Source organism: Nestor notabilis, unplaced genomic scaffold (genome assembly GCF_000696875.1).
Source record: "Nestor notabilis isolate BGI_N333 unplaced genomic scaffold, ASM69687v1 scaffold4867, whole genome shotgun sequence".
In the NCBI taxonomy this organism is placed as follows: Eukaryota; Metazoa; Chordata; class Aves; order Psittaciformes; family Psittacidae; genus Nestor; species Nestor notabilis.
In genome coordinates, this window is record NW_009935939.1 from 70,766 (window position 1) to 84,524 (window position 13,759).

General features: G+C 38.8%; 1 protein-coding gene across 1 annotated transcript in view; it reads left to right on the forward strand.

Moving 5' to 3' along the window:
- MACC1 (metastasis associated in colon cancer 1) overlaps positions 1-6,641 on the forward strand; it is a 67,862-nt gene extending 61,221 nt beyond the window's left edge. Inside the window, exons 5-6 of the mRNA XM_010018069.1 lie at positions 1,337-1,525; positions 6,426-6,641. Coding sequence (XP_010016371.1) covers positions 1,337-1,525; positions 6,426-6,641 — 405 coding nt within the window. The remainder of the gene's footprint in view (positions 1-1,336; positions 1,526-6,425) is intronic.
- Positions 6,642-13,759: the final 7,118 nt, after the last annotated feature.

Below are 13,759 nucleotides of genomic sequence, written 5' to 3' on the forward strand. Positions count from 1 at the left end.
TGGTAGCAGTGGCCACTTACAATTCTTAAGACTGCATTAAAAAGTGTGTGGAATAAAACTGAGCAAGTATGAAGTGCTGTTTAGTCTGCCATTCCTCTGTACAAAAAGGGGACGAAGGAGTTAAAGGTGAAAATGACCCAGACTTTTAATTGAATACAGTGAAACAGAGTTCATTATAAAATAGGAAAAAGTGGGGAATAAACAGATTAATAAAATGTCCTGTTTTGTTGAAATATGTATGATTTTTAAGTGCCAATGCAGGTCCATGTCTTTATAAAGCTAGACTTAACACTAGATATCATCCATCTCACTTTTGGGCAGAATTTAATGGTCATTTCTTTCAATTAATCTCCTATTATTACATTTTATAGGGTTCTTGATTATCAGGGCAAAGACCAACTGAACAACTTTGTGTCCTCTTTGCCAAAGTATAGGGGGATTTGGCACTGGACACTATAGTCTGCTTCTTGCTACTGTGTGTAACAAAATTCTACTGCTTGCAATGAGAATTTTTATGGAAAAATGTTTTACAATTAAATCACACAAATGTCTGATTTCTTCAGAAATGCTTGATGTTTTATTAAAAATTAGTATATAAAAAATCAAGAAAAATTTCTTCACTTTGTTCTTGATCTTTCACTGGAAAAGTCAACATTTTCAGTGGAATATTTTACTGTTAATTTGAAGATCAGAAAAAAAAACCCACCATCTATTTTTCTCCTTATCTCTTATCCAAACTAATAAAGAAAGGAGAATGCAACATATCTGCATTTCAGGGTTTCACTCCTAGAATGGTTTTAGTTTGTTTGTTATTAAAGTCCCATTTGACATGGGGGAGGGAAGAGTTTGATGCTTGCATTTCTGCTTAATGGTCTGCAATTTATCAGTTCTGTGGAAGATGTAAATCAAAAAGTGCTGGCCAATGTATTCAATAATTTTCTACAAAAGCAGTAGACAAAGGACACACCTTAGTGCAATAGTGCTCTAACAGTTTGTAAGTTTCATATCATGCTTTTAAAAGCTGATTTTGATGTCGCAGATATTTTTGTTGGAGGAGCATGTTTTTCTTTCAAGCTTGGCAGGATCCATTTGACAGTGGAATGATGAAGCAGCTGAATGCCAGCTTAATTTTTTTTTTCAGCTTGTGGGCAGTTTTCTTATGAAACTGTTGGCAACGCCTTTTTGTAGGAAAAATAGTTACATATTTGTAAGGACACAAAATTGACAAAAAGCCCTTCTGTCTGCTTAGAAATGCAGAATAGTGCTATTAAAACAAACTATAAAGTTCTTTTTGTAATTACGGGTGAAGAAAAACTAAAGAAAATTATTGTTGCAGGCACTTTTGAAAATAGATTGCCAGGGATTAGTGGCACGTCTTACCCAGGACACCATCATTTTGACTTCAGCTGTCAAGCTTGGCAAATACTGGCGGGAGCTTGCAGAGAAGTTAGCCAGACTCACAAAGCATCAAATCGAGGCTTATGAAGTACCCCACCAAGGGAAAAATGGAGCGGTAGCTCTGGAGGTAAGGCTCACATGTAATGGTGTGTGCACACTTTCTCCTCTGAACAAACACTGCCAGAGATCTTTCTTCTTCCTTGCTTTGTGCACTTCTTTCTGCAGTTTGGCCTCCTCATTTAAAGTCCTTCAATATAAGGAATTCTTACCAACTTTTGCTTGCAATTGTCTAGATATTCCATTGCATCCAGTTGTTCAGTGTTGGCTGTGGAGATCCTAGTCTCTGTCTTGAGCTTCAGCTTTTTATTCCCTACCCAAGGACCATTTTCAGTCCCTTGTTATTCTCCTGTTCAGTTGTTAATCTTTCTCACTCCTCTGTTGTCATTTCAGACTCAATAAGGAAAACCATCCAGTCCTTTCAGGAGCTACTTCAAATCACCCTTAGTACAGCTTTTGCTCTTTCCGCTTAAAGGAAGCTTACCTCCACCATCAACACTTTTCTGTGCCTGTGTCATAATTGTCATCATTTAGCTTAAGTAGCATGACAAAAGGTTGGATTCTCTTATACTAATTCCACTTCTGTCCTATTATATAAACATGGCAAATCCATATTTTAATTTCATAGTTTGTCAGGCAGGTCATGCTATTTATTCTCCTTTGTAACGCACTCTTATACAGAAGTATGAGTTCTAAGTAAAAGTTCAGTTGTCCTCATTTGAGGTATTTTAGTGCATGTACATTGAAGCATGATTATATATATATCTAGTGCCACTTGAGGAGCTCAGAGGTACCCATGGCATCCATGCAATGTCAGATAAGTCACAAGACAGGGTGGACCACTGTCCACACCTCTGAGCTGAGGCCCAGCCTGGCACACATTTCCCTGGGCAACCAAGTTTCTTCCTGCATTTCTCTAACACCAAAGCATCTAATAGATCCGTCGTTTCCCATGGAGTTATGTTCCAGTGACTTCTACGTCCCAGACTGGATATTACCCTGAACATCCTCTTCTGTAAGAGTTGCTGAATGATGCTCAAGCTGACCTTTCTGCCAAAAGTGCTTACATTCAGGCTCTACCGTCCCTCTGCCTATACTATCATTCCCTGATTATTGCAGGTAGTACACATGATCCAGTCTGAATTCTTTCTCTCTCCTCTCTCCATTCCAGAGAGATCACTATTTCCCATTCACAGGTTCAAAACTATTCAAGATAACTTTTTTTTCCCTCTTTCTTTCCCTGTAGCCGATTCTTCCTGTTTCCTGCCTCCTTTCCACAGTCTAAATCCAGTGAGTCTCTATCTCATTTTTATCTGCCTGGTGATACCTGTCAAGATATTTCTGCTCTAACTGTGAACCACCACCCTTTATTCCCTTTGAATGCTCTACCCTTCTTTCCCAGTCAATATCTGACCAAAATTCCATGCGATAACTTACAAGGTTTATTAACTTTTCTGTAAAATTGTCTCCATTATTGCTGTTTGCAAACAGTGCATCCTCCTTAGATCTTACTTTTCTTTCAGCTATTTTGTCTCTTTATTTACTTATTTCAGTTATTCTGGGTATATTGCTTGCGCCTAGATGCACCCTTCTCCTTACACTTTTTTTTTCCTCATAAAAGTCTCAGGTCTACCAATCCCTAGTTTGCTGCTTTTTTACTGAAAAAAAAAAAATCATCCTGTTTTTGCACTTAAACAGAATGTGAATGCTTCTCATTTCTGTTATGTTGGTTTGTTCTGTTGCTTTTTCTTTTTTTACTGTTATGCAGTGTCTTGTCTAACTTCCTAGAATTTTGTTGTACTTATTAAGCTTTCTGTGTTTGTCTGACAAAACTCCAGCTTTCTACAGAAGGAATTAGAGACCTGAACAATGTGTGACTCTACTGGTCTCCATGATATTTGGAAATGTTTTCTCCTTTGCTAACAGACAGTGGAATTAAAACAATCTTAAAACTCTTTTTCCAGTGCCATACCTATTTATTTTTTTATATATAGGCATATATATATAAAAATATATTAAAAATATGTATATTTTCTTTGTTTTAAACGGGTCTCTACTTCCATGAAGCCTATCTTCTGCCTCATACACCCTATTAATTTATTTTCAAGAGCAGTTTGCATTATGTTAATAATAAAATACCTACAAAATTCTCTGCCTTTCAATGACAGTGTCTGCTGCCAGAATATAGAATAGTTGAATTATCATAAAACCCCCCATAGTACAGTATATTCCATTTTTTAAGAGTATGTTCAACAAGCAATGAAAGATCAGAATTTTGCTTTATTTTTATGTCATTTCTCAAGGCTTAGGATGGGTCCAGGAGAAATTTATTGGTTTTGTGTGAGCTTTGTAATAGCATTTGTCCACACAGGTGTGAGTTCCAACCACATCAGGTTTCTAGCATTGGAATCTCATATGAATACTCAGCTTCCTTTAAATCTAACCTTAAATTTCAGTACTTTCTACTGAATTTCAGTGCTTCCTTCAGACCTCTGAACCTCTCAGTGCTCTGGTTAATTGAACGTCTACATACAGAAACAATAGTTTGTTTATAAAGCTTTGTGTACGTTGTTCAGCAGGGATGTAAAATGAAAATAGCTAGTGCAGTGTAAATTCCTACCTGTGCAGAGATACCCCCAGCATTGTTACAAGGCTAGCATTAGTCTCACTAATTTCAAGATGATTGCTGATCATCACTTTTACTTAAGAAGTGTAAAAGAACCCTGGTTAAAACAACCTTTTCCCAGCCCGGAATTTTCTAATGGAAAAACTTTCTCATTGATAGTAGTTGCTGGTGTGAAAGCAGGAAAACCAGCAAAGATTGGGGTGTAACAAGTTTTCGTTAATTATTGTAGAGTATCTGAAAGCATTAATTAATTCATTACCTATCAAGTGCTGTCTACCATCAAGAGGATTGACTGGTTGAAAAATGTTTCTGCTTTTAGACTTAATATGTTTTTTTAGTGGTAGAAATCTTCTCCCAGATGGTCACAGAGGCAACCTGAAGTACATACAATTGGTACCTAGATTTTGAAGTGCTTTTCATCAGTAAATTCCAAATCACTTTACAGAGGATGTAGGTATTATTACCTACTCATCAGAGGCAGTGGGAGCAGAAGGAAAACTCATGCACACAGCTGAGATGAGACATGCCCACGATGCTGCAGTGATTTAATATTTTGCTTGAAAATCTGCTTTGATATAATTCAGGAATGTTAATGCAATTCAGCTCACCCATTGCATGAGAGTATGTGGATGTAGAGAAGGACCTTAGAAGCCTTGTTTGCAACATTAGGTCAAAGTGGTGAGTGTGTAAATTATTGCTGAGTTAATCATGCTTCACTGATGACCAGTTTATAAAATTTTTGATCCCCCTTTTTTTATAATTTTATTTTCTTTTATTCCAGAAAAAAAATAAATAAAAAAAATCAGTTGTGACAGAGTAGAAGAAACCAACATTTATATTTTATGCATATTTCGGCCATTTTCAGGGAATTCCTAACTCAATTGCTGTTTGTAAAACCTTTATTGCCAGTGAGGACTAGGAAACCAGAAAGTGGATAGCCTGAGCTAAATTTGGAAAAGCAGTATCTGGGAAAAAAAATCTTTTTGTTTGTAAACTGGGCAAGCCTACTCTAGACATCAGCACTTCGAAAGATGTCCCACTAGGTGTTTGAATCATGCTGTCACAATTTAATTAACGTCACTGGACCAGTGACAAAATACACGTGCTAAGGATCTGCTCAGTATTTGTTTAGCATGAAATAAACATACTGTAGTTTGAAATAAGGAGTACTGGTAGCCTACCTTTTAATTTCCTTCGTTTCTTGCAGGACACTTTTTAAATTACATGTCCTGATTTTGAGAGATTAATTATAAAACCTTTTGACTCTCACACTTGTACATGCCAAATGATGGCATTCACTGACACTGAGGTCAGACTGACAGGCCTGTAGTTTCCTGGATCCTCCTTTTGGCTGTTCTTGTAGATGAATGTCACATTTGCTAACCTCCAGTCAACTGGGACCTCCCAGTTAACCAGGACTGCTGATACATGATGAGAACTGGCTTAGTGAGCCCTTGTGACAGCTCCTTCAGTACCTCTAAGTAGGTTCTGCCTGGCCCCATAGACCTGTGTGTGTCGAAGAGGTGTAGCAGGTCACTAATCATTTCCCCTTGGACTGCGGGGGCTTCATTCAGCTCCCCATCCCTGTCTTCCATCCCACAGACCTGGGTATCCTGAGAACAACTGGTCTTATTATTAAAGACTGAGGCAAAGAAAGCATTGTGTCTCATCCTTTTCCTCAACCTTGTGACTGTGTTACCCCCAACATCCAATAAAGTATGGAGGTTCTCCTTAGCTCTACATTTGTTGCCAGTGTATTTCTAAAACATTTTTTATTGTATTTTATGTCAGTAGCCAGATAAAGTTTTGGTTGGGCTTTGGCCCAACTTCCAGCTGCTGTAACCAGAAAACCTTTTTGTAAAGGTAAGAAGCAAGTTTAAAAGTTCCAGGCTAAGTAAAGGGACAGTAGGATGATGATTAGTGAGACAAATGGAGGCATTAACCATCAAAAGCACAGCCAGACTCTAAAAGGGAAATTGCGGCTGGGTGCGCATTGCAAAATTGACCTAGGGGGTTTCTTTCTATCCCAGTTCTTTGAATTGTACTTTCAGACAGGCATATATTTGGATTTAGTGATAATCATCTGAATCAAGAATTTCTCTTTCTTTACCTCTCTAAGAATTTGAGTTTCACAGAAATGAAGTATATAAGGTTACTGGAGTTTTTATATCATCATGCCTTTTATGATAAAGCATTCCAGTGTGGCTAGGGATCAAACACCTATTTTCTTTTTTCTTTTCTATGATTTTTCTACCATTGGAAAGATTTAGCAGGGTTTTTTTTTTTCTCAATAATTCAATTTCTGCAACTAAACCTTTTTATTTTTTTTCCCTTTTATTTTCAGATGATGTGGAAACCTGCATATGACTTTCTCTACACATGGGCTGCCCATTATGGAGACAGTTACAGGGATGTCTTACAAGATCTGCAGTCAGCCTTGGATAAAATGAAAAACCCAGTAACAAAACATTGGCGAGAGTTAACTGGAGCATTGATTCTTGTGAACTGCATGGAGACGTTAAGGGCAAGTGCTTTCTCCAAAATGGAGGAAAAAGAATAGACTATCAAGATATGTTTTGGGAAATTCTTTTGGGAAATTGTACTGCTGATATCTGTGTTTCAGTGATGTTTGCAAAGCACAACAGAATGCAGCTTGCTTTACCTGAGCTTATGTTGGGTCAAGCCCCACAGTTCTCAGATATAGATCATCAAAGCTTGCTACTGAGTAAATAAGAAAAGAGGAGGGGATTAAACTAAACGTTAAGAAAATTGACATGAATTCTACAGGATAGTTTCTATGAGAAGGTGTTTCTGATTGCACTGACTTCTATGTGGAGATCACTTTCAAACACAGAACTATGCATGGATGACTTCAGCCTGTTTACATAGGTTTACATTGTTTTCAGTGAAGAATTATAATCTAAACATTTAATACATTATTTTAGTTAGTTCCCAAACCCCTCAACTCTATGTCAACGGGTGCAGGTTAGCCTGGAAAAAGCTTTAGGATTATTTTGCACTCAGCTGGGACAGAATTAATCTGATCTCTCTCACAAAACAGGGATTTGACAGTTATTTGCACCTGGAAACATTTGCTCAGTCCTCTGAAAAAAGCTTTTTTGAAGGCTCGAAGAGAGACAGGCAATTTAGTAGTTAAAGGTGACTTGATTTGTTTGGTTTGTTAATGTAACTCAAGAAGGTTTGTGTATTTCTATTTATGGATTTACTTAATTCCAGTAAATCTGTCTAGATTTGGCTGAGTAGAAATTCAGGAAGCCTTCTTCATGTACACTGCCCACCCCTCTCATCATTTGCTTATTCCTACTCTGTTATTAAATAGGTAAATACGGAAGAGTGGTTTTGTACGTACAAGGGCTGTAGACAGTTCATACCTGTTTCTGTTTTCCATTTCCTTCTACCTTACCCTATAAAGAATGTGGATGATGGCAATTATTTTGTCAAAAATAGTTAACAATGGGGTGCTTTTTAGATTAACCTATTTATGCAGCAATTAATTATCATTAGTCATGTTCTAAAAAGAACCCTGCTTAGATGCTATCAATAAAAATCTTTCAATTACTGAGTATCTTATTATAAATACAGAAAATACAGGCTGAGTAATAGCTTCAGGCTAATCAACTTTATTTTTCTTAACATAAGATGTTAAATATATATTTAGTTAAGTGGTAGATTTAAGAGGTTAAAGCTATTTTGAGCACCTTTGATCAACATTGGTTGAAAAACATCAGCAAGTGCTCATGACACCCAGTTGAAATGACAATTGGCATTCTGACATCACCTGCAATCAATAAGACAAATTCTTTCAGGAGTACCACAGAATAGTAGCATTTCAGTCCAGAACCTGTGTTTTCACTGTTATCTCAGTTGATCTCTACTAAGATGGGAGGTTTTGTGACTAAAACGAAACAGTATGCTTAAACATTTCTCTTATCCTTCCCTTTCATCAAACCTGCTTTCCTTTCTACTTTCACTAAGCTTTTCCAAAGCATGCATAACTCAGGAAGGAGGCTGAGGAAAGAGCACTTGCTGCAGTAATAGGAAATTTCGCTCACAAGAAGACTCTTTAGCATCAGGGAATGACTCAGTCTGTGTGCAAGTTATCCAGTGGACTTGCTCCTGATTTGCAACAGAATAATTGGTTTTGCTGATCAAGAAAAGGTAGGAAAAAAAGGAGTCAGATTATCAAGGTTCCTTATTGTTTCAGCTGCTAGCACCTATTTAATGTTTTGCCCCCTGCAGGTTTAAAAAGAGCTGCAGAGAAAATATAAAATAACTTTCTTTTGTTATCAATACTTCAGTGCAGAGACCAGCTGTTTCTTCCTTCTTGCAGGTAGTGAAGCCCTCAAAAGGGGAGAAAGCATCTGTTGTCTTTCTCTTTTGTGCTGTTGGGTGAGGTAAAGGTGTGTACTGGTTCCTTTTAAAATAGATTTCTTTAAAGGTAAAATTCTAAGTATTAAGAATAGACATTAAATTAAAACAATACTTACAATGTACTACTGCATACTCCCAGGGAAATTTTTTCTAGGTTCCCCAGACTGCTGCTGCTTTGACCTTAGACCTTGCTCGTAAAGGAGACTGTGAAACCTGAACAGGATTTTGCAGTGGCACAACAGGTCACACACCATCTCCCTCTTTAAAACTGCTCCCTAACAACTGAAATACCAGAGGAGATCACTGAGCTTCACCATGTTCTCTCACCAGCTGATCTTCATGCATCCCATCAGACTATGTTCCCTTACTTAAAGCCCTGTTAAGCCCCTGCCCTTTCCCTATTCTCTTTTGTAAACCTGGCTGTAGCAGCTAAGCAACTCAGCTTACTTGTGCTTCTGAAGACAGGGCTCAACTCCCATGCTTTTTTTTCCCATCTTATTTTCTTACCTTTAGTAAACGTGTGTTTACTTCAGGCCCTATTAAAAAAGTAAGTAATTGGTTCAGTCCTGCATTTTCCTGTTACTACTAGCCAAAAGTTGGGGAAAAGCTATCAGAAGCACCCATTCCTAGTTGTGTGATTCTACCAAATTGAGCAGTGAGGACAAGCTGCTCAATTTGTCCTTCAAGGATGAAGGAGAATGCATCATGAGAAAGTGGTCAGTGAACAGGAACTCAGCGAGAAAAGTGCTCAAGGAGCAGAGGCTGTTGACTGTTATTCTCATGGCTAGGACTTTTCATTGTAAAACAACAGTGAAGTTGTTTCTGTCTTCAAGGAGAGTTGAATTTGGCCCAGTAGATTTAGCAAATATTGACTTAGTGAGTCAGTGTTATTCTCAGCTTGCAGAATTATGCAACTGGTCCTCCAAGAATATTTCTTTAAAAGGGAATTTATGTCTGTCTGTAGTTGTGCTGTACTCCAGGGTCTTTGACTGTGGGCTTTGGTTGCTAATTGCACTCTCCATTTTTGCTTTAAGTTTCTGCTCATATGAATGAAATGTGCACTCGTGCAATATTTTGTTTACTTTAGCAGCCTACATTGGCTATATATATTAAAAAAAGGTATTAAGCCCTCGTATTTTATTTTAGTGCTCCGGTATTCAAAACCACAAAATGCCAGCTGAGAGTGGAAGCAGCTGCACTCAGCAGCAGCACACAGCTAGGAGCACATGGCTTGGGTAAACATGCTCTGTTCTTGACCTTTTCTCCTTTCCTCCCACCCTGTCAAGAGAGAACAGCTTTCCCATGAGCCTGCACACATACCTTCTTGGGTTTCTTCAAAGCGGGATGAGATTAACAACTCCTCGGGAGGAGACAAGCTAAAATACCAGCCCCTGGGCCTTGCCTTAAATGACCCTCTGTTTCCAGATTTCCCAATTTATTTGTGTAGCCTGGGGAAAAGAGCTGTGTCAGCCAGTTCCATTTCCCTTTGTATGTGTAGGCAGAAAAAAACCCTTTCACCATCCTGCTAACCTCTGAATAGGTATTTTATGATTCCACCTTTCCATGAAAACTGGAAAAATGGTTCTCTGGGTGTGGATGCACCTGAATGCTTCAGGGGCCTTCCAAAGTGGGAAGTGACAAGGAAAATCTAGCTGTCACTCACACTCGAAATGCTGTTTTTTCCAACACAGTTGGAAGCCATTCCTGTTGTTACAGTGCAGAGGCATCTCAGCTCCGTGCCATTTAATGGCACAGTGTGGTGATGTATTCCTGAATTAATAACAGTCAAGACAGGAGAGAAAAGGCAGATTGTTCCCCTACGTAAGTTCTAGTCCTCCAGTTGGGTTTAGGGAAGGATTCAGATCCTTAAGTTTCACTTGATTTTTTCTGGAAAGCAGATGTTTAGGGAAGGAAAAGGAAGTTGTTTTTTTTTTTAATCTATGTAAAGGGCTACTCCCAAGCCAGTCTCCAGGCAGCAGGCTGGATGCCCAGAGCAAGCTGCAGGTTGAGGGGTGTTCTTCATGGAATCATCCAGGGATGAAAAGGGAAGGAGGCATTTTCTATCCTTTTTCCCACTGAGGCCAGAGAAATGGGCAAGTGTCTCTTAAGATTTTATTTTTTTTTAAATGACTGATTATTGTGAATTCTTGTAAACCTAAACTGTATGAAAAGCAAACACCAAGCAGTTCCAAAGGAGCAGCAGTATTTTGTTGTGTTGAGCTGATTCTAAAGACTTATTCCTAACATACTTCTCAGTAAGTTACCCAGTTGACAATGACTTACTACATAATAAAGGCTATTGTTTAGAACTGTAGATGGCAATACCATGTTCCCAGCTAAACCTAGTGATCCTGGTTTTTCATCAGATAATAGATTGCTTAGCTATGGAAAGACGAACCAAATAGGAATATAAAACTTTGCTGTTTTGTTCTGTTTGTGTCACAGCTATGAAAATTACCTGTGAAAAGACAATAAAATGGAGAGTAAGTGGGTTGGATTTCAACCCCCACCCCCAGGAAGACAATTTAACAAATGGTATTCTGCACATTAGTGTGAGACAGCAACCACTGCATTAAATTCTCTGGAAAGGACCTGGAACAATTGTCAATATGTAAAGAAAAGGTTAGTGCAGTGTAGGTGATAACCATTGTGCTTGATAGTACTGCTGCCAATAAATCTCTACTGACAGTATGGGATATAGCTATTCAAATAACCTGTGATTGTTCTTACTACAGGAAATGCCCTTTTATATTTGTTTCCAATATGTATATGTTATCTATTTTTTTTAATTTACAGTATATATTTTTAAACAAAATAAAAGGAAATGATACTGTCCACTGGAATCTTGTATGGATTTTATTTTGCTTTTGTAAGGCAAAGAAGAGAAGAGGAAGGTGGCCATGGAGTGAAAGATCATGGTTCTGTTAATACAGGGAAATGAGTAATGCCTTTATGTGCATGTTTCTTAATTTAAAAACTCTGTATGTTAAAAAGATGAATGTACACTCCTTTTAGCATGTTCATAAACAAAAGTAATTTGTCAATATTGCTTCCAGAAAAAGAATGAACTCACTGTTGAGAAGAGGGCTGTCTGTGGAGCTTGCTGGGGAAGGCAGGCTTCCTCACAAGAATAAGCTCTTGAATTTTCTCCTTTTTTCTTGAAGAATCATGAAAGCAAGTTTGAAAAGGTAGATCTTTGTTTGAAAAAGTCAATCAAAACTAGCACAAGCTTCTGAACCTTCAGTAGAAAGAAATAATGCTGATCAGTTTTAATTGAGCATTCATTTCAGTTTTCGCAACTCAAATTGTTACTTATGATCCTTTTAGTATAAATTGGCTAGGAATACAGCCTGCAGCCTACACCTTAAATCCTAAATTTATGATTAGGATTTTAATTCAAAACTAAATAACAGGAGTTACTACACAGACTGGAAGGTCAATTTACATATCCATTATAAATCCTGGGCTTTTAAATGTAAATGAACTGGCCTGCTAGAAATAGGGATAGCAGTACAATAGTCCCAAGACAGCAGAGAAAGACAAGTGCATGCAGCTCCAGTCCACAGGCTCAGAGCTTTAAACATTACGTTTGTGGTAAATTCAGAACAAGATCTAAAATACAGCCTTGTCAAACACAATACCCTGAGAACAAAGGGAATCAGGAGTGACAGGGAGGAAGTGAATAAGCAATGACTGCTCAGTATGTCTCATAACAATGAAGTTATCAAGCAGTGGTTTAAAAATAAGCGAAAGTAACTTTTCACACAGCAAGGCACTGGGGAACGTGTTGTTACAGGATATTGTAGAACACAAAAGCATAAATGGGTGCAAAAGGCAATTAGTCAAACTTATGGGAAAAAGTGCCTTGTGGATGTAGTGGTTTCTTGTACCACCAGCTTTGCATAACACAGAGCTGGATACTGAAAATGCAGCAGGGAGAAATATTATCCTGTGCTCACCACTCTCTTTCTCACACCTTCCCCTGGAGATTGCAGGGCAGGCATCTACTCTCACCCTGGCTCTTACAAACACAAGACTTGCACAGCCATCACACATCCCCATAGGCTCCTTTCTAGCACCCTGCCTCCCTTCTGCCCCAGCTGAGGTGATAGCTCGTCAAGTTATTCAGCAACAACCATGGCTTGTCTCCTGGTCCCTGGCCTCAAGTGCCAAAAGCAGCTGTTTGGGCTGACCTGTGATCCTCTGACCAGCTGCCTCTGGCAGTGGGCTCGTTAATGAGGTAGCATATCCTGAACTTTCAGCAGGGACCCTAGCCAGAGTCCTCAGGGCTTGCCATACCCCATGGTCTTCCTTCCCTCTCAAGATCCAGCATAGCCCAATGTCATGCATCTGAGGGAAAAACATAAAGAGGAGAAAAGAAGATGGGGGGGAAAGGACTGGCAGATTTTAAAATAAATTTCACACAAGAAAGCTCATTTCTTAATTCTACTCACAAGTAGGAAATGTTATTATTAGTGTCTGAAACCATTTCATATAATGCCACCCTCTATTCTTCATACAAAAACCTCTATTGCTATTAATAAAGGAGTTGGGGGGGGAGGGGGAAGCTAATGGATGGTTTAATAACGCTTCTTTTAAAACTAATTGTGTGTAACTGAATAGGTCTCCCTGGGGTCGCATTTGGAGGAGGGTTAAATAGGATTATCAAATCTAAAAAATAAATATCCCAAAGCCCTGGAGCTCCAGCAAGAAGATGTCACAAAGCAAGAAGGAGTTGGGACATTTTGCTGAATAAATTACAAGCCTTAGTCATTAGAGCCAGGGGATTATCCCATAGAAACGTAAATCTGATTTGGCTCCATATGCTTGCTAGCATTGATAGTGGGTTTAAGTCAGAAGCCCCACTTTCATACATACAAACAAGTCTCTTTACCTGGAGGCCTCCAGGCAGCAAGACGAATTCAGTGGCAGTCCATACACCCTGCGTGTCAGGATATCAAACTACTGTAGAATCACTAAATAAATGGACCTTGCCCTTTCCTCATTTTTTGTTTGCCTATAAAAGGCCTATTTTCCTTCATAAATGAAAAACAATGGTGCAGCTGAGACATGGAGAATGAGAGTGAGTGGTGCAGGCTCATGTGGTAGCTGTCTTGTGCCCATTTCCCATTGCAGGTGCTGGTTTGGAGAGTTCACATCAGTGCCTTCCCTGCACAGACCTCTTTGCAACCCATGCTGCCAGCCTGCCTTCCCACATTTGCTCATCCCTTCAAAACCTCTTGCCCCTCTCCCCAGGGGTGTCCTCTCAGCCTGTCTGGCAGCCAT